The following is a 21,480-nucleotide window of genomic DNA, read 5'->3' as shown; positions in this document are numbered from 1 at the left end:
TTGAGAGAAGCACAGAAAGTGTATGTCAGAAGGGATGAGGAAAGTCATAAGAAACAAGTTAGAATGATGGTAGCAGCTGTAAGAGGGGGACAAGAGAGAACCACCACTAGATCACCGCAAGAGAAATGGCCCCCGAAACCTCCAAGAAATACGGAAGGGCAAAAGAGGAATGAGATAGTGTGCTTTTACTGTGGGAAAAAGGGACACATGAAGAGGGAATGCCGCCAACGATTGGCAGACATAAAAATGTTCAAAGAGGACTAGGGGTGTCAGGGGCTCTATTTGCTGGGGTTAAAAAGAGCATCGGAGCCCCTAGTAAAATTACAGGTAGGACCCCAGCGACAAGAAATTGAATTCTTAGTGGACTCCGGAGCAGAGCGCTCCACTGTGCAGAAACTGCCTCAGGGATGTAAAGTATCCAAAGACACTGTACAAGTAATAGGAGCAAAAGGGGAACCATTCGGAGTCCCTATAATTAAAGATGTGCTAATTGAAACGAACTCTAAATTGGGTATAGGTAGTTTCTTATTGGTACCGGAGGCAGAATACAATTTACTAGGGAGAGATTTAATGGTAGAATTGGGAATAGGATTGGAAATAAATAAACAAGGATTAAATATTAAAATATACTCCCTTAGCACAAAGGATGAGCAACAGATAGACCCAAAGGTTTGGTACACCCCGGACTCAGTGGGGAAGCTAGACATCGACCCTTTCTCAATAACCTTAACAAATCCAAACATCCCAGTAAAAATAAAACAGTATCCGTTATCTGAGGAAGGGCGAAGAGGACTGAAACCCGAAGTCGAAAGGCTAATAAAACAAGGGATTTTGGAGCCCTGTATGTCCCCGTTTAACACTCCAATTTTGCCTGTAAAGAAACCAGATGGTAGTTACTGATTAGTGCATGATTTGAGAGAAATAAATAAAAGAACTGTTGAACGGTTCCCTGTGGTAGCCAACCCTCATACTATCCTCAGCCAACTAGGCCCACATGATTGCTGGTACAGTGTGATAGACTTAAAAGATGCATTTCGGGCTTGCCCCTTAGATAAAAACTGTCGCGACTATTTTGCATTTGAGTGGGAAGATCCTGACAGTCATATAAAACAACAGCTACGATGGACTGTCCTTCCCCAGGGATTCACAGAATCCCCCAATCTATTTGGATAAGCCCTGAGTCAAATACTACAAAACTACCAAGTGGGACCAGAAGTTAAACTCATACAGTATGTAGATGATCTACTAATAGCTGGGAAACAAGAGGAATTAGTGAGGGAAGAAAGTATAAAGATGTTAAATTTTCTGGCGAAACAGGGACTAAAAGTCTCTAAATCAAAACTGCAATTTACCAAACAAGAGGTAAAATACTTAGGACACCGACTAATTAATGGGACTAAAAAGCTTGATCCCAGCAGGGTACAAGGGATTCTGTCAATGCCACCTCCCCAGACCAAGCGACAGATTCGACAATTGCTAGGTTTATTTGGATACTGCAGACAATGGATTGAAAATTACAGTAAAAAGGTAAAATTCCTATATGAAAAATTAACACGGGATGGATTACTTAAATGGACCTCCCAAGATGAGGAAAACCTTCAAAATCTAAAAAGGGAGTTAACAAGTGCCCCTGTACTAAGCTTACCAGACTTAAAGAAACCTTTTTATTTATTTGTAAATACTGAAGAAGGAACTGCATTTGGGGTGCTAGCACAAGAATGGGCAGGAAGTAAAAAGCCGATAGCCTACCTTTCAAAGTTATTAGACCCAATTAGTAGAGGCTGGCCCACTTGTCTACAGGCAGTAGCGGCAGCTGCTGTAATGGTAGAGGAAGCATTAAAAATAACATTTGGGGTTGAGTTAAAAGTTATGTCCCCACATGACATTCGGGGCATACTGACACAAAAGGCTGAAAAATGGATCACTGATGTCCGATTGCTGAAATATGAAGGAATTCTGGTATCATCCCCCAAGCTTACTTTAGAAGTGGCATCCATACAGAACCCAGCACAATTTCTGTATGGGAACCCTGAGAGTAACATCTTATGGCACAATTGCCTACAAACCATAGAGGAACAAACTAAGATCAGGCCAGACTTAGAAGAGGAAGAACTGGGGGAGGGTATGAAATTATTTGTAGATGGTTCCTCACGGGTGCTTGAGGGGAAGCGCAAATCGGGATCTGCAATAGTGGATGGAAATAAATTAGAAGTACTCCAATCTGGCCCACTAAGCCCAAGTTGGTCGGCTCAGGCATGTGAGCTGTATGCAGTTCTAAGGGCTTTACAAATTATAGGAAAAGGAGAGGGAACTATTTACACAGACTCCAAATTCGCATTCGGGGTAATACACACATTTGGAAAAATCTGGGAAGAACGGGGCCTCATACATCACAAGGAAAGAGCCTAGTCCACGAGAGACTCATAAAAGAAATTTTAAAAGCTATTAGGGTACCCTCCAAACTTGCAGTGGTCCATGTCCGGGGACATCAAAAGGGATTGGGAACAGTGGTACGGGGAAACAACCTGGCTGATGAAGAAGCTAAACGAGCAGCATTACTACCCCTCTGGGTAAGGAATCCTAGGGAAAGTTGTTCTACCTGCAGGTATGACTTGGAAGGATTCCCTTGTTCTGCTTGCTGGAAGGACTACGGAGTGGATGGTTTAGTTTGCTCCTGTTACAGTCCTGATGGGCAATCAAATTCGGACAAAGATTTTTGTTATATTCACGGGGAAAACAAACCATACATAGACTACCCCTGTACAACCTACTTGCTAAGCTTTACAACAATAGAGCAAGAAAAATTGAGGCAAGTGGGTATAAAACCAAACTCAGAAGGTAAATGGGTTCTGGGAGACGGAAGAGAGATTTTACCTAAGCCTATGGCCTTAAGGGTTCTGAAAAGACTTCATGAAAAGACCCATTGGGGAACACAGGCCCTGGTGGATCAGTTTGCCAATAAATATATGTGCATGGGTATTTACAACTTAGCTAAACAGATAACCATGGGATGTGTTACTTGCCAAAAAGTAAACAGACATCAATTAAGAAAAAGAATCCCTGGGGGCAGAGAATTAGCACATAGACCTTTTTCCCACATCCAGATTGACTTTACTGAATTGCCTTTAGCGGGAAGGTATAAATATTTACTGGTTATAGTAGACCACCTCACTCACTTTGTGGAAGCCTTCCCAACGACAAGAGCCACAGCACAAACAGTTGCAAAAACTTTATTAGAACAAATAATTCCAAGATATGGCCTTATAGAAGTAATAGATTCAGATCGGGGACCACACTTTATATCTAAGATTACAAGAGCTGTATCTGAGGCGCTCGGAATTGCCTGGGAATACCACACCCCTTGGCACCCTCAAAGTTCGGGCAAGGTAGAGAGAATAAATGGAGAAATAAAAAAGCAACTAACTAAATTAATGCTAGAAACAAAAATGAGTTGGATTAAATGTCTACCATTAGCATTATTAAACATTAGAACTCAACCTCGTACAGATATAGGGATTTCTTCATATGAAATGTTATATGGAATGCCATTTAATTTAGAAATGCCTGAAGACCACCCAGCCATATCAGATTTCCATCTACAATCCTATATAACCAGCCTAGAAAACCGAAGGGAGAAACTCCGTAAGAAGGGACTGGTGGTTCAACGACCACCCCTGTGGCTACCAATTCACTCATTCCACCCTGGAGATGAAGTTTTAATAAAATCTTGGAAAGAAACATCTTTAACCCCTCAATGGGAGGGACCGTATGTTGTTCTAATTTCTACAGAATCATCGGTTCGGACAGCAGAGAAAGGCTGGACCCACGCTAGCCAAGTAAAGAAGTTCAACAGAGACCCCACCTGGAGAGTGGTGGAACAACCACAGGACTTAAAAATTAGGCTTAAGAAATCCTAGCCTGCCTATGCATGAAATCCTGTAACTGAACACTTGAGAAACCACGATTTATTGCTTGAAGAATATGTTAATAATTATATTGTTAAGTGCAACATCCATAATTGTAATTGCTACCCTTATGCTTGCTTTATATGTAAGGTGTGCCAGGAACGATAGTGGGCCCATTGCAAAGGGGGGGAACCTCCTAAGGGAATTTGCCGAATGTGTTAGTGATGGGACATGTATGCATTTGGGATACACCAAGAACTGTATTATTACCACTCAAATGAACCCGCACCAATGGTGGCAAACATCACCGGTGGGGAGATCAGAAAAGCCCTGGTCTATTTGCCTTGTGGTGACCTCATGGTCAAATATGTCAACCGGGACAGCTACAAGAAAAGATCCTTTGTCCCTGAGACCCCTGAAGAAAAAAATCCTTGCTGCCGAGAAGAATTCAATCCCCGTGACTCGCTGCAACCGAGCCGATGGGTGAGGCAGAGGGATATATACAGCCAGTGGGGTGAACATACCTGGGACTATGAAAAGATCTGATATGAGCTGCCCCAAATCGAGAAAGAACCCGAAACAGGCACCACTGTATAAGGCTAAAAAGGGGACCAAGGCAGGGTCTAAACAAACTAAAAGAATTCAAAAAGCACTGGGACCCCCATCTTCCTACCACACCTATATCTTGCTTTTAAGCCTAATATTTACATGTACTACTGCTGATGTGCACCCCCACCAACCTTTTCGCTGGACGTTAAGACAATGGGACAGCCAAACCCTAATCCAAACCCAACTCGGACCGGGGCAAATCAGTTTTAATGCATCCCTTTGTGTTTTAGCTCCTATAGAACCTTGTATGCTTGAAGGTAAAGGTTGGTATTTTTGCCCTAGTGCAAACCCCGGAAAGGGATATTGCAACCACCCAAATTCTTATTACTGTGCTTATTGGGGATGCGAAACCATAGCTTACCCCTGGCTCCCAGGCAGAGACAAGCATATTGAAGTTGGGTGGGGACCTTACGGTTGTAATCCACCTGACTATAGTAGCCAGATTGGAAGGAGGGGAGCAGGGCCCAAAGTAACCTGTAAATGGTTATACATAAATATAACACAACCCCAAGATCCTACGTGGCTACTAGGCAAGACCTGGGGTATAAGGTACTGGGAATCAGGAACCGACAGAGGTGGTCTTATCTATATAAAAAAGGAACCTCTCCCCAATGACCCCGAACCAGTGGGACCAAACCGGGTCATAATAGACGTGATAAATACTGAAGCAGATGGATTAGGCATAGACCGTGAGGAAAGTACCACCATATCCAAAACCGAAATACCCTCAACCCCCTCGGGAGAAATAACTGATGAATTATGGAGACTTATGGCAGCCAGCTATAAGGTCCTAAACAAAACACACCCAGAATTAACAGACCACTGCTGGCTATGCTATAACACCAGACCACCCTTCTATGAAGCTATGGGGACAATTGAAAAAGCTAGAAGGGTAAATGGGAGCAACCCTGCTCAATGTTTGTGGAAATCTGGCAAAAGAACAAAATCTGGTATCACATTGGCGCAGGTATCAGGAGAAGGAAGGTGCATAGGAAAAATCCCATCTTCTAAACTGCACCTATGTAAGGTAACAATGCAAGCCCAAAAACCAAAAGAGCCTGCAGATTGGCTAATACCAGCTAAAAATGCTAAATGGGTATGTGCAAGTGTAGGGGTAACTCCCTGTATTCCCTTAAAGGAGTTTAATCCATCAGACTATTGCATACAAGTAGTAATAGTGCCAAGAATCACCTACTACCCAGGTGATTACATATATGACCACCATTCGGTCCCAGGGCACCACCTTGTAAAAAGAGAACCTATTACAGCTATAACTATCGCAACCCTATTAGCATTAGGCACAGCAGGAGCAGGCACAGGTATAGCCTCCCTTGTAAAACAAGACACAGAATTTGCCAATTTGCGAGAAACCGTAGATGAAGATATAGCCAAAATTGAAAGTTCTATTAGTGCCTTAGAAACATCATTGAGGTCCCTATCTGAAATGGTGCTCCAAAATAAGAGAGGATTAGAGCTCCTACTAGCCCAAGAAGGAGGACTGTGCGTTGCCCTAAAAGAAGAATGTTGTGTTTATGCAGACCATACAGGAGTTGTTAGAGATGCAATGTCTGAGCTCTGGAAAGAACTGGATAAGCGAAAAAGAGAAAGAGAGAGTCGACAGAGCTGGTATGAAAACTGGTTCAATGCCTCCCCATGGCTAACGACTCTACTCTCCACACTAGCAGGGCCCCTAGTAGTAATTGTACTAACTCTGACTTTTGGACCATGCATTTTTAACAGGCTGATAGCTATAGTTAAAGGAAGACTGGAAGCAGCGCATTTAATGTTAGTCAGAGCAAAATATGAAAGCATACCTGAACAACAAGAGAGTGAGATGGAAGAAGAGTTCATCTTAAGCCGTGAAGCATTAAGGCGATTCTGCGAAAAAAAATGGAGATACAGAGAGAGGGGAATTGTGATAAGAATTCGCAAGAATCGCAAGAGAGAGGAAAAGGAGCCTCAACACATCCTGTTAAGGCATCTTGTTTGCCCACAGAACCGAATAGAAAGGGGAGGGAGACCCCCACCCTGCACATCCTGTATCCTGTATTTGTTGAGGAGTGGGCTGATATAGAATCATTGCTTGGGGGGGGACGACACTGCGAACATACAAGGACTTGTTTCCCACGACCACCGAAGAGCAAGAATAAGACCATCTAGCAAACAACATGATGAAGGGGCTGTACCAACTCCGGAAGATATACGTGGTCAGAAAATAGAGACTGCATAAAAGAGGAGAGTTCGGACTATTTCAGCGCAGTTATCTGCCCAGCGCTGCCTCGCTGATACCCGCTTGCTCTAAATAAATCAAATTATACTTAATTGGACATTGTCTCTGATTGATTATTGAGACCTAATTTATAACAGGGAGGAATACTTCCACCCCAAACCAGAGGTTCAGGACTGTTTCGGGCAGAGGGTCCTCATGTTTTTGCTTTAGCCTGTGACTTGTATAAAGAAGAGATATTACAACTTCCATCAGTACCGTACCATATACCCTGTTTGAAACATTCCCATACTGGACATGCTAGCTGTGTTAAATGTAAATGCTTAAGATGTGGGAAAAATTGGTATTGTAGTTCACATAAACATCACCCTTGTTGTAGAAAGTGCTGGGTATCAGATTTATTTCCAGCCCAAGCAGAACTAGAAAGGGCCGAAATAATAACTTTTCTCTGTGGGTGGGAATTACTAGTACCTGTTGAGTGGGAGGTGCCTGAGGAACAGTGGGAAACTACAATTAAAAGGTGTCAAAAGCAATTTGCCTGGAAAACAGCAAAAAGGTAGTGACGAGGAGATAGAGGGCAAGACCAGGATTGGCCACTGTACTCGCCACTGAGAAGATCATATACACCTGCTATGGGTAGCAACCCCATAGGCATGGGAGGTGGGGGTATAAGCCATACCAGACCTCTATTTTTCCTTCTATTGTCACTCATTTTTTGTCTCTTCCCTTCTGGGATGCCAGCACAATCATGTCGCAAGTGCTACCGAATGCTTTACATGGAAAGAACCCGAGGTTCCTTTCTTATTACTCACACCCACGTCAACAGCCGCTGTTATAACCCATCCAAACTAGGTACCTGTATGCAAAATGGGAAAAAATTTTGGATTGCAGAGAATTTAGGAATGAGTGGTAATAGGTTGGGAAGTGAATGTCCAAAGGGAGAAAGGTAGGGTTGTTTTACATTCACCCTTAAGGGTAGAGTTCAGGATTTGGTAAAAGAACAAATAGTAAGCAAGAAGGCAAAGCCAGCACAGCAGTCTAACTCTGTATCAGCTCCACGTCAGGATCTGTATACGAAACTCAGGCAACAACTAGAAAAAGAGGTAGATATCTCAAGAACTGGGAAAAATCTGTTTGTGAAATTGGGGGAGAGGATAAGTGTAGCAACGTGGGTTTTAGGATTCCATGTGCTCCTTTGTCCCTCTGCTTTGTATACCATTGGTTCATTTTGAAATATGCTCTGCTGTACCCGAAAGTTTATTGGTGGGTTCCCATGCCTGTCTTCCCTTCAGACTCCCCGGGACTGGCTCTGGGGGAGACAGTCCCTCCCCTTCCTTTCCCTTTATAAGGCGATGTCCAGATCTGCTCGTGGTCTTTCCATCTCTGGGCTGCTAGCACCTCCTCCTTGCCTTGTCTGCCTTCCCCCTTCTCCTTCCCTGCGCCCCTTCTCCCTGTACCCCAAATAAACCTCTAGCAGAACAGAGATGGAGTCCAGTTCTTCCTTTGTCTCACGATATTCCTGCTTGAATTGACATGGTTGGAAGACTGCCGCCATGCCGCAGAACCTTGGGGGCCGCTCGCCCCGAATTCGGTGGAATTACACGAACCAGAGACCCCGGACCAGGGGGGAGCCAGCCTGGGCAGCCCTCCCGGACCGTGATACAACAGATAAGTAAGGAACTAAACATAACCAACTGTTGGGTTTGTGGAGGGGCCTTAATGACAGAGGAATGGCCATGGAAAGGCAGCAGTTTAGGCCCCATCGAACTCCTTAAGTGGAATTGGACAAATATAAAAGGGGAAAACCGACCAGAAGGGTGGATTTTGAGTTCAACAGTGACAGGAGAAGAATGTCTCTTGCTCTCAGGGAAAAATTTTCTTCACAAAGTAGGAAATAATCCCTGTAAGTGGTATAAAGTTAGTAATGGAACTTTTACATGGTGGATCCCAGAAGAACCAACTCTGTATTGGGCCCAGAAAAAAAGCAAAAGGGAAAAATTGTAAGTATAATAATGAAATCAGACTCTTTCAATGTAATGATACAGGCAAGAATCCTTATTTTGGGATCCCAGAAATATCCAAATTCTGGGAAAATGTAAATCAACAGAGAAATGATTATTGGAATGCACCAGATGGCTTATTTTGGATATGTGGGAAAAGAGCATACCCAAAACTCCCCCCCAGTGGGAAGGGAGTTGTACTCTGGGTATCAAACAGCCAGGATTTTTCCTCTTACCAGGACCAGATGGAGATCAACTAGGAGTACCAGTTTATGAGGATCTAAAAAGAAATAAAAGAACAGTGATTGGTGAATTTAAAAAATGGGGAGAGGAGGAATGGCCTCCTGAACGCATACTGGAAACAGATGGGCCAGCCACCTGGGCACAAGATGGGAGTTGGGGATATCGCACCCCAATCTATATGCTGAATCGTATCATAAGACTCCAAGCAGTTGTAGAAATAATAACGAACAAAACTGCTCGGGCATTGGAGTTGATATTGATTTAGGGTAAAATAGAAATTACTAATGTAAAAGAACTAGAAGCTGGATAATAGTAATAATAATATTTTTGAACTGATTTAGAGAGCTAGAGATTGGATAATGATTTACTAAGATATGCCATCTGCGATCCATTTATTATTCACGTAATGAATTTGTGCCTACCTGGCATCGGGGAGGATGGAGAGAGGAGAGCCAAATAATTGAGAGAAACCACCAAGTGTAACCGACCATCCCGCCCTTGGACCCCAGGACTGGTACGAGTTGGTTCTCAGGCTTGGACGTGGACCAAGGGAGCATGCACAAGGGAACGGGGTGAACAGTTCATCGTGATGAAGAGTATGGATAATGTAGTAATTAATCATCGGGACCCTTGCCCACAATTAATCTGAAGACACTGCGCTTGTGCGGGTATATTTAAATGAACTTTGAACTCATTATAATATGAAGCGGGGGTAGATAATGAATATGTATAGGGGCTTTGTCTAACTTTATGCATATGTAATCTGTAACCTAATATAAACCTAGTGAAGTTCTGCTGAGGGTGTGCATGCCTTTGGAGGGGCTACCCCCCATGCACCCCAGCTGGAATAAACACATACCTACTTCAAAACTATCTGAGTTGTGGAGTCAATTCCGTGCTTCATTTGGCACCCCAGGTGGGACAAGATTTGCCTGGCTGCAGGATTGACTGAGGGGCTGACATCCTAGGCGCGCCCTGGGATTTTCCTGGAGGACCTCCGCTCCTCGGCCGCTCACTGCGGGGGCAAACAACGACCACCTGCTACAGCGGAGAAACGGTATGTGTTTTGGGTAGGGCTGCTGGTAAGACACAGAGAGACATCCTGTGCGCAGCGTTGTCCCTGAGTGGTGAGCTTGCAAGCGACTGGTTAGGGCTGGCTGAGGGAAATCGGTGAGGTAATTTGTCATCCTTAGCTGGCAAGGGGGGGATTCGCTGTCCAATAGAGCGGCCGCGAGCGATCTTGGTGGTGGGTCGAGTGGATCCCTAAGGAAACTAGTTTGAAAGAGGACTAGTTTGAAGTATTGTTAACACCGGTGTTGTGTATGTGTGTGGGGTGCAGATTAGTCTGCACGAGCAAATGAGAAATTGATTGATTAAGTGTTGCGTGAATATTTGGGTACGGTTGTGAATTATTAGCTTTGGTGTATGAGTGTGGTTTTTTTGGAATTTTTGTTGTACTTTTCTGTTGTGGTCGTAATAGCGTTTGTTGTGTTGTATTAAGTCTTTATTGTTGTGTTAGGGTGAGTGAGTGTATGCAGTTGTTTGAAATTGTTGTGGTAAGTGAATGAAGAGAAACTTTTTACTGCGGCCAGTTAGAGGCACTTTTTTTTTCAGTGACTACATCAAAGGAACATAGCTGTGCCACAGTATGATTAGTGGGTTTGCAGGCTTGCGGAGTTAAGAGATACTATTTTTATTGACCAGTCAGAGAGTAACTGTGCAGGTTGTAAAGAGAATAAGTTGGTACATTATAAAAGTTTTGTGTGGACAAAATTACCAAGTTCTTTTTTAGCAGCGGAATTGTAGAATATTGAGTTAATTTACTTAGTGAACATAGGAGCATATAAAGAGTGGTTGCCTTTTTATTTTTTTTCTTTCCCCTTCCTCCCTCTCAGTAATTAATCTTGATTTTCATTTTTTTCTTTCTCTCTCTCTCTCGTACCAGCTTGGCTTTGAGTGAAATAAATGAGATGCTTGTCTGATGCCAAAAATACCTTTCTGTTTTGAATGTAAAAATAATTACTGTAAGGTTTGAGCATTGTGTGAGTGTGCTGTGACAGAGTGGTCAGAAGCAGCTGTTATTGCCTTAGTGTGTGGAAAGAGTCATTTAGTTTTTGAACCCTGGTTAGTGCAAGAGGAAAATTGAAAAAAAAAAAAGAGAAAAAAGCAGAAAAAAACAAACAAAAAAAAAAATCCAGTAAGTCAGTGTGAAAAGAGGTTTGCCTAGAAAAGAGATTGAACCAAGAGAAGGAAATAGATAACATGGGAACTGGGCAAAGCAGAGAAGTTCCTAAAACAACTCCACTTGGCTGTGTTTTAGCATATTGGAAGAAAATTACAGGGAGCAGAAGTATAAAAGATAAAAGAACTCTTATTAAATTTTTAGCTTAGTAGTGGCCTTTGTACAGGCTAGATGACAGAATTAGATAGCCTCCGCATAAGTTTTTTAAAATATAACACACTATTATAATTAATGTTGTTTTTTTAAAAAAAAAGAAAATAGAACAACCAGCAAAGAAGATGAGGCTGAGAAGGAGTCATTGCACACATGAAAGAAGACTGAAGAAGACCGGAGGACTCCACCCTAGCAGATCCACTGGTTATAATGAAGCTAGGGGAAAAAGAAAAATAAATAGAAGTTTTGGTGGACACGGGGGCAACATACTCGGTTTTAAATAAAGCTTTAATGCTGGTGGAGGATGATTATATCATGGTTCAAGGGGCAACTGGTCAATCTGAAAAAGCATATTTTTGCAAACCTTTAAAGTATAAACTGGGAAAGCAGTGGGGTATTCACAAGTTTTTGTACATGCCCAGATCTCCAAAAGCCCTTTTGGGCAGAGATCTGTTGGAACAGTTATAAGCAATCATTTCATTTAAAGATGGAGAAATTACTCTGGAGGTAAATGATCAACAATATGTTGAAATACTAAGTTTAATGCTAACAACCACAGAGGCTGAGGGAGAAATTAGTGAAGAAATTATGAATCGAGTATTCCCTGGGGTATGGGCAACAAACGTACCTGGAAGAGCTAAAAATGCACCTCCGATACAAATTAAGTTGAAGGTCAACACCCCCATTTTACCAGTCCGCAAACCTGATGGGTCATATCGGGTGGTACAAGATTTAAGGGCAGTAAACAAAATAACTGAGGACCTCTATCCTGTGGTGTCAAATCCCTACGCACTACTAACTGAGCTAACACCTGAACTAACCTGGTTTACTGTTTTAGATTTGAAAGATGCCTTCTTTTGCCTCCCTTTCCACGAGGCCAGTCAGAAAATATTTGCGTTTGAGTGGGAAAATCCCAAAAGCGGACGCAAAACTCAGCTCACTTGGACGGTGTTGCCTCAAGGATTTAAGAACAGTCCCACCCTATTTGGGGATCAACTATCAAAAGACCTGGAATCCTGGGAAGCCCCCACCTGAAGAAGGGAAGCTATTGCAATACGTCGATGACATCTTAATAGCTACCTGGACAGAAGAAACCTGTGTACTCTGGACAGTAAGTTTACTAAATTTCTTGGGGCTCCAAGGGTACAGGGTGTCCAAGAAAAAAGCCCAAGTAGTAAAACCAAAAGTAATTTATTTGGGCTATGAAATCAATGCTGGGCAGCGAACTTTGGGACAAGACCGGAAAGAGGCCATTTGCCAAACCCCGAAACCCCGAACTGTAAAGGAGCTACGGACTTTCCTGAGGATGATGGGATGGTGCAGGCTTTGGATCCTTAGTTATGGGGTCCTTGTAAAACCTTTGTATGAGCTCATCAAAAAGGAAAGCAGAGATCTTCAGTGGACAAAAGAGGCCATGAGGGCCTTCAAACAACTGAAGAACGCCCTGATGTCAGCTCCAGCTTTGGGACTTCCAGATGTGAGTAAACCATTTTTTCTGTTTTCTCATGAGAAGCAGGGGATTGCCTTGGGAATACTAGCACAAGACCTGGGCCCATATCGATGGGCAGTTGCTTATCTGTCTAAGCAACTAGATGCAGCAGCCAAAGGATGGCCGGGGTGCCTCAGGGCTGTCGCAGCAGTCGTGCTAAACATCCAAGAGGCACGCAAGTTCACCTTGGGCCAGAAAATGACTGTGTTAGTGTCCCATACAGTGTCCACAGTGCTGGAAGTGAAAGGTGGACACTGGCTTTCCCCACAGAGGTTTCTGAAATACCAAGCCATCATGGTGGAGCAGGACAATGTAGAAATAGTGGTCACTAACATTGTCAACCCAGCTTCTTTCCTCAGCGGAAACAACGGGGAGCAGGTGCACCACGACTGCCTGGAAACTATTGAAGCCACATACTCCAGCCGTCCAGATCTGAAGAATACACCTTTGGATGATGCAGAGACCTGGTTTACCGATGGAAGCAGCTACGTCATCAGTGGAAAGCGACATGCAGGGTATGCAGTCACCACCAGCAAAAAGGTAATAGAATCTGGACCCTTACCAATAAACACTTCTGCCCAGAAAGCTGAAATAATTGCTTTAACCCGTGCTTTGGAAAGAGCCAAAGGAAAAAAGATAAACATTTATACAGACTCAAAGTATGCATTTGGAGTTGTACATGCACACAGAGCCATTTGGAAGGAAAGGGGACTGTTGAACTCACAAGGAAAAAACATCAAACATGCGCAAGAGATAACCCAGCTGTTGGAAGCAGTCCAGCTACCCGAGAAAGTAGCAATCATGCACATTAAGGCACACCAGAAAGTGAGCTCAGAATTGGAGGAAGGAAATGATCTTGCAGACAGAGAGGCAAAAGAAGCAGCGAAAGGTGAGGTGACAACTGAAGGGGCTTTAATTCCAGATGGCCAAATCTCCCTAGAAGGTAAGCCAACCTATAACAAAGAGGACAAAAAAATTAATCGAAGATCAGAATGGGTCATACAATGAAGAGGGTTGGGCTATTACTGAACAGGGGAGGTTGGTCGTTCCCTCTCATTTAGTGTGGGCACTAGTAAGAACAGAACACCAAAAGACACATTGGGGAATAGATGCCCTACACAAATATTTAATTGAAAGAATTATTGCCAGAAATTTATATGCTACCATCGCACAAGTAACCTGACAGTGTGACCTTTGCCTCCAGACTAGCCCTAAAAATATCCCCAAACCAAAATTGGGCCAAATTGGGAAAGGGAATGGGCCTGGACAACAGTGGCAAATTGATTTTTCGGAACTCCCAAGAAAAGGGGGGTATCGATATTTGTTGGTATTAACAGATACCTTTTCAGGATGGCCAGAAGCCTTTCCCACTAGAACTATCAAAGCCCGGGAGGTAACCAAGGTATTGTTACAAGAAATACCACGCTTCGGTGTTCCAGCCACAGTGTCCTCAGATAGAGAACCACATTTCATTTCAAAGGTGGTACAACAAGTTAGCCATCATTTGGGCATAGACTGGGAGCTTCACACCCCATATGTTAGGAATCGCTCTAATTTTTGTATTTGTAATTTTGTGAAAATCATTGGGTGTGACTTTTTGTATTTGGCACCAGTTGTATCTCATCAGTTGATAAAATCCAATTACACAATGTATCATGATTATCATCAACACCTATTGGGATGAACCTTATGCTGGTAGGACAATTGGTAGAGCACCAAGACTTAATTAACATCCTAAAAGGAATTAAAAAAAAAAAGTGGAAGGAAAATTTTAATAACCATTCACCATGATACAGAGGAAATAAGCAGAGTCTTGCAAAGAGCCAGACAGGATGCGGATCACCACTGGTGGGATGTGCTTTTTGGATGGTCACCTACTGCAACGGGTATGATGCCTTAAATTGCTAGAAAAAATTTTTAGACGCAGACACACAGTATGGGATAGGGGTTTTACCTTGGTTTAATAGGATCCCAGATGCACACCGACGAACAAGCAAGCCCAAAGGCCAGCTCAAAAGCCCCAAAAGCCAAAAAGCCCCAAAAAGCCCCCGACGATATCTCCCGTATACAATTTATAGACAGCCTAGATTAGAATACCTATCTAAAAGTCTCCAATAAGAAGTTTAGCAAATGAAGTAACTGCCCCCTTATTAAAATTGCCCCCCCCCCAAAAGATTGCTACTTAGTTTACAAAAAACATGTCTCAGTGATGGGGGCCCTGTTCAAGGTTGTGCGTCATGCTTTTGAGATTGTGGGGATGTTTCGTCTTCCCCAAAGGATTCTGAGCAGGGCAAGGGGTACTAGGGTGATAGACATGTAGGGTTAAGATACAGGGAGTGAAAAGTGCAGGAACGGGGAAGGGTAAAAGGTTATATATAAAGGATATAAAGAGAGTATAAAAGTAAAATAAAAAATACAAAAAACCCATCAGGCATCAGTATCCTTAATACATTATGTCACCCCATAATTGTTTTACTGATTTTGGTAGGTATTAGTCTCATGTTATCTGTTCTGCTATTTGTTTGGAATTGTAAGATGTTAAAGAGGCTATCCATTCTAACTACCTTATCGAATGTACATGGTAAGGCATTGAGAGATACTTATCGCAGAAGCTTGCTAGAAGAAGATTTCATTTACTAGTAAAAGAATTTACTAATCTTATAGAAAAGGGGGGACTGATTTAGGGTAAAATAGAAATTACTAATGTAAAAGAACTAGAAGCTGGATAATAGTAATAATAATATTTTTGAACTGATTTAGAGAGCTAGAGATTGGATAATGATTTACTAAGATATGCCATCTGCGATCCATTTATTATTCACGTAATGAATTTGTGCCTACCTGGTATCAGGGAGGATGGAGAGAGGAGAGCCAAATAATTGAGAGAAACCACCAAGTGTTGGAAAACGCAGTTTTCCAGCAAAACTTATGCTAACCAAACAGGCCTGAACGGAGCCTCAGCATAGCCAGGCCTCAGTGAAAGTTGTTTTGAAGAGCTGATGCCTGAGAACCACAGCTGTGTTTCTGAGCTGTGGGAAGAATGTCATGAGAAAGATTAGGGAGTCAGAAGTGTTATGAGAAAAGAATAAGGGAGTTAACAGGAGGATCCCTGAATGTGTGAGAACAGACTGCAGGTGTGTGTGTAACTATGAATAGTAACTTCTGTAACAGTATATAAGTCTCTCGTTTGGTGAAATAAAATGGAGCTTACTTTATATCTCATATTGAGACTGCCGTGGGTTCCCTCTCGCCGCGATGTTAACCAAGTGTAACCGACCATCCCACCCTTGGACCCCAGGACCGGTACGAGTTGGTTCTCAGGCTTGGACATGGACCAAGAACCAAGGGAGCATGCACAAGGGAACAGGGTGAACAGTTCATCGTGATGAAGAGTATGGATAATGTAGTAATTAATCATCGGGACCCTTGCCCACAATTAATCTGAAGACACTGCGCTTGTGCGGGTATATTTAAATGAACTTTGAACTCATTATAATACGAAGCGGGGATAGATAATGAATATGCTTTGTCTAACTTTATGCATATGTAATCTGTAACCTAATATAAACCTAGTGAAGTTCTGCTGAGGGTGTGCATGTCTTTGGAGGGGCTACCCCCCATGCACCCCAGCTGGAATAAACACATACCTACTTCATAACTCTCTGAGTTGTGGAGTCAATTCCGTGCTTCAATATCAAATCAACAAAGGCAAACAAGAGCTGCAGTTTATCAGAATAGTTTGGCTTTAGACTATTTATTAGCTGAAGAAGGGGGTGTCTGTGGAAAATTTAATACATCAGATTGTTGTTTAAAAATAGATGATCATGGAGATGCCATCCTAGATATAGCCAAGGATATCAGAAGAATAGCCCACGTACCAGTCCAAAAATGGGAATCAATGCTAAAGAATAACTGATGGGATAATTTACTGGGAATAAAATGGTGTAAAAAGCTAGGCTTCTTCCTTTTATGTGCAACAGCTGGTTTCATATTTCTTCCTTGCCTGATCCCCTGTTTTATTCGGCTAATCACCAGTGTAGTCCAAGGTATGGAATTAGTTACTATGCCTGTGGACCCAAAATTGGCTACATCCAGAATGGCACAAAAGATCATGGTGTTAAAGAAACAAAATAATAAAAAGGACCCCTTTGAGGAAGCAAGGTTGATTTGTGAAAGAAATGAGTGAATGGTGGTGATAAAAAAACAAGAATTACTGCTCAAGCCAAATGATTTGTAAAAAGAAAAAGAGGAGGAATTGTGATAAATACATGTCATAATGTTGGCTTTTTGCAAATATTACAATGGATACTATGTGTATTGTTTTAATTCTTTTCTTATAGAGGTAGACTGGTTGTGAAAAATTGCTGTGTAATGATGACTAAGGTCTTTCTTTCTAGTACTAGCTGAGTTTAATAGTAGTAAAATGGCTGTTATAGTTTTATTAGAATGCTTGAACTGTCTGCTTGAACTGGATAACATCCCACGAATGGACCCTGCCTCTGACATTCCAACTATCAGCACCTGTCACCTGCAGGAACCACAATCTGGGAGTGATAACAGAATCAATGAAAGACGACTGCGCATGCTCCGAGTGTCACCGGATCTGCGGGAAAATAAGAAAAACCCTCTAACACTGTATTTGAAGTGAGAGAGAATCAGGCATTACTTTATTTGCTGGCCAGGATGTGCCTAGGAAAGTATTCCAAGAACACATAACATCAGAGAATTTTCTCCCGAATTTTATACAGTCAAAACCCCTCCTGGAGATGGTATCTGGTGAATGTCTGAGATAACCCCATGACCTGCGGATGTTTGGTGGGTGGCCACAATGTCCTGCAGATGTTCTGTTAATGGTCTTTATCTTTCTGGTTATCTTCGGGGTTACTCCCAATCCGTGGTATGTTAATCCCATCTCCGTAGGGTGATACTATATCTCTTAAAAAAAACTAAAGAAAAGCTCCTTTCCCTAGGTAAAGTCAATTAAAGCTAGCTAGCGAGATACAATAAAATTTCTAAAGTTATATTGTTTCTGACACGAGGAGGCAGATCAGTTCCCAGAACATGCAAAATAGTTTGGAGGAAAATATGAATATGTATAACTGTTTATGAATATGCATTAGGCTGAAGAGTATGTAAAGGGTGTCTCTGTCCATACCAGGTGTGCTTTTTTGGCTGAATGCCAAAGCACCCAGCACTGACCTTTTGCTTTTATCTGTCCCCTATTGTCTCTTATTAAACCTTTTTAATCCTAACAGGAGAGTGGACCTTGTTTTTCACATTGGGAAATAAATAGATCCCCAGTTTGGAGTAGCAAAGATTGGCAATTATTACTAGATATAGCCAGGAAAATACCTTTCAAGATGGGATGGATAAAAGATCATGCTAAGGATAATCAACCAGCCACAAAGTGGAATCAAAAGGCAGATGAGTTAACTAAAATTAGGACAATTACCTTAAATCCTGAATGGTATTGCCTGGGGGAATGGTTGCATCAAAATTTAGGCCACACAGGCATAAAAGCATTATAATTTGCTGCACAGAGTAAAGGATGGTGTATGAACAGAAAAACTTGTGAAACTACTCTTACAGAATGTCCCCAATGTGGATTGAAATTACAGGCAGATCATCCTGCTAAAACACCACCTCTACATGTGATAGATAAGGATTGATTCTCTAAATCGCAACAGGAAAACAGGGCCCCCACGAGCCAAAGACCTCCTGCTGGCATAAGCAGAACTTAAGCATCCTGTTTACACAAGGCTTATACAAAACTTGCAAGGTTTAGGAAGAAAGGCAAGCTGCGAACGTGACTACGACCTTTTGGAAGGCAGCGGCGGACCCTCTAGCAACAGCAACAGACTACGCAGACACAGCTTATCTCCAGCAAATGACACGTAACCCGGAAAAAGGGACTGTATAAAACCTCGGCACACACAAACCTCTGCGCGGTGTTTCTTAGGCAGAGCGAAGGAGCATGCCTAGCCCGCCCAGCGCTGCTTTGACCAGTATCCACTTGCTTGAATAAATTACAAATTACTGAATTGGAATTGTCTCTGATTGACTTATTGAGACCCAATTTATAACATACATATCAATGCAGGAAAAGCTTTATGATCTACATGGCTGTCAGAGACTGAAATGTAATTTATGGCTTAAATATTTTCATGAAGGACTTTTGCATATTATAGCAAAACTATATTACAAAAGCTGCAGAGAAGACCACTGCATCCTGAATGAGGCCCTGACTGAGACCCTGACTGCCGGCTGATTAAGATAAGGTGAACTCAAGGGCTGGGGAAGAAGAGTACATTCACAGAGGGATCAAGCTTAGCACCTTCGGGGTGGAGGCCATAGCCCCAGGGATATCAGCTACAAGGCCAGCACAGACCCTGACACCAAAGGGTGGGGGGGAGAAGAGAGGCTTTGGGTGTGTAGTGGTAAGAAAGCCTCTGGTCAGAGGCAGTGAATGCCCAACCTCTGTTGTGCAGACCGGCTCAGCTGAGGGGCCCTGCACCCCAGGAAAAGCTTATCCACAGCAGAAGGGGGTGTCTGTCCTGAGGAGCTGAGGACTTTACCCTTCTGAGCAGCAGCAACTGTTTTCTGTCTGGTGGACCTGGAATTCCTTTCCTCTGACAGAAGGGTTTGTGTTTTCTTTCCTTGGGAGTTGTTCTGCCTTTAAGGCATGTCTGATTTAATCCATTTGTTTTTTTCCTTTTAGTTGCAGGTTTCATTGACTCCTTGATTTACCACTCAGCACGTGCCATCCAGAAGAAAATTGAACTTGGGAAGACAACGTAAATAAACAATGACCTTTCCCCATTTAAAAAACAAAACAAACCAAACAACCAACCAACCAAAATAAAACAAACAAAACAACACCCCCACAACCCCCCCTCCCCAAAATCCCCACACTAAAAACCAAACAAACAAAAAACCAAAAAAAAACCCCACAAAACACTAAGGAGAACATAATAGGCTCTTTGAAACACAAGTGAACTTCTGAGTATACAGGAGAAGAGGTTTGGAAGTTCCAGATGGCCCTAACCACTCATGTATTACTGTGCCCTCATTCTTTGGCATTAGTTTGTGGATGGAACGACTTGAACCTTGCTGCTATAAAGATTAGCTGTCATATCTGGCTGTGCAGACCCTACTGTCAAACCCCTTTCGTGTCAGTCCATGTTCCTCCAGTTCTGTTCCCCCTACCAACAGAGATGCTGGAGATACTGCATTCTATTTGCCTCCAGGAATAATGTACTTTATTGTCAAGAGACCTGTAATGGATTGAAGTTGCTATCAAATAAGCTTTCTAGCAACACCCTCTGGGATTTTAAATTTTTCTTAAAAATGTTTCTGAGTGTGCTGATGCTGTATGTCAGACCTCTGTGAAAATGCGCTGAATCCAATCTGTTGCCTTCCAGCCATACGGGGCTGCATGGGGAGCCTAAGCATTTGGGATGTGCTTTCTGTACTGGGGGACCTCCCAATTGTTCTTACAAAAGATACAAGTTGATGTTTCAGCAAAGCAAAAAAGTGTCTGGCATTTTAATTGATTTTTAAATTGGATTTTTTTTTATTTTCCCTTTCGTGTGTATTTTGAAATAAAGTCCATCCTCTGTTTGTTCTGGTAAGTCATATGGAGGAATTGCAAAATTATTTGAGCTAATCCCGGTATAGAATTGGAAATTAGAGAGAAAAGACGTACCTGCATTGTGGCAAAGTACGTAGAGATTGTGATTGATGATGATGATGATGATGGGATTTTTTTCTGTTACACAAGTGAGTAAAGTGGTATGTGAAGCTATATTGGGAGACATTTGAAAACAATGAGGGGGGAAAATTGTGAATTCTTGCCTTATTTGAGGTAAAACAGGTTGATTACTCTTAGATGTGGATTTGCTTTGGTATGACTCTCATCTTGGTCCAGGCGATTGGACAGCCACAGGATCAGATAGCGCAGAGAGAAAACTGTTTTATAATTCATTTTAAAGCAGCTTTTGCTGGCTGGTTGGTTCTTTTAGTTAGTTGAACTTACTTATAAACCAGGGAGTCCAAAAAACTGCTGCTTTTTCAGCTGGGGAGAGAAGCAATTTGTTGTCTGGGTAATGAGAATTATCTTCGAGCAAGAATACTGAAAAGGCAGTTTGTTTTAAATGTATTTTTTATAAGGATATTTAGTGAATCCTTTGGGTCAGTGCGACGAGGGGAAGCGAGACCACCGACTCAATATGAGTGATAAGCAGGCTTCAGTTTATTTTACGTGGTTTATATATTGTTACAATTACTTAGGCACTATTTCATTGGCTAAATACAAAAGATACAATTCGCATTCCACTGTTGCTATCAGGATACTTCGCATTCCTTTCAACTACAAGTTCCCACCTGTACTTTCTGCGGTACTTTCCCCAAAAGCCCCAAGGTCTGTACTTGGGTTCCTGTCCTGTCAGCATAACTTGCTCTTATTCTGTCTGCACGACTTATATTTGTCTTGCTACTGTGGCCTAGATGGCCTGAAAGGCCTACTTAGGCTGCTCCTGGTTCTGCTTGCACAACATTCAAGACCTCCAGAGAGTCATGGCCGAGATTCTGTAACCATTGTGTGACAGGTCAGG

At 42.4% G+C, this 21,480-nt stretch overlaps 1 protein-coding gene and 2 long non-coding RNA genes across 3 annotated transcripts in view; 2 read left to right on the top strand and 1 right to left on the bottom strand.

Moving 5' to 3' along the window:
• LOC146425354 (uncharacterized) overlaps positions 1–21,480 on the bottom strand; it is a 357,803-nt gene that overhangs the window by 74,958 nt on the left and 261,365 nt on the right. The window lies entirely within an intron of this gene.
• LOC146425355 (uncharacterized) overlaps positions 1–21,480 on the top strand; it is a 569,707-nt gene that overhangs the window by 295,615 nt on the left and 252,612 nt on the right. The gene's annotated exons all lie outside the window — the stretch shown is intronic.
• LOC146425363 (uncharacterized) lies at positions 4,416–5,660 on the top strand. Its single transcript, XM_085041437.1, has 2 exons — positions 4,416–5,203; positions 5,653–5,660. The coding sequence occupies exons 1-2, from the start codon at positions 4,438–4,440 to the stop codon at positions 5,658–5,660; spliced, it is 774 nt and encodes a 257-aa protein (XP_084897563.1). The 5' UTR covers positions 4,416–4,437.

Source organism: Lichenostomus cassidix, chromosome W, assembly GCF_008360975.1.
Source record: "Lichenostomus cassidix isolate B80296 chromosome W, HeHo_3.0, whole genome shotgun sequence".
NCBI lineage: Eukaryota > Metazoa > Chordata > Aves > Passeriformes > Meliphagidae > Lichenostomus > Lichenostomus cassidix.
The sequence above is the reverse complement of the archived record's forward strand: the minus strand, read 5'-3'. Positions and strand labels throughout refer to the sequence as shown.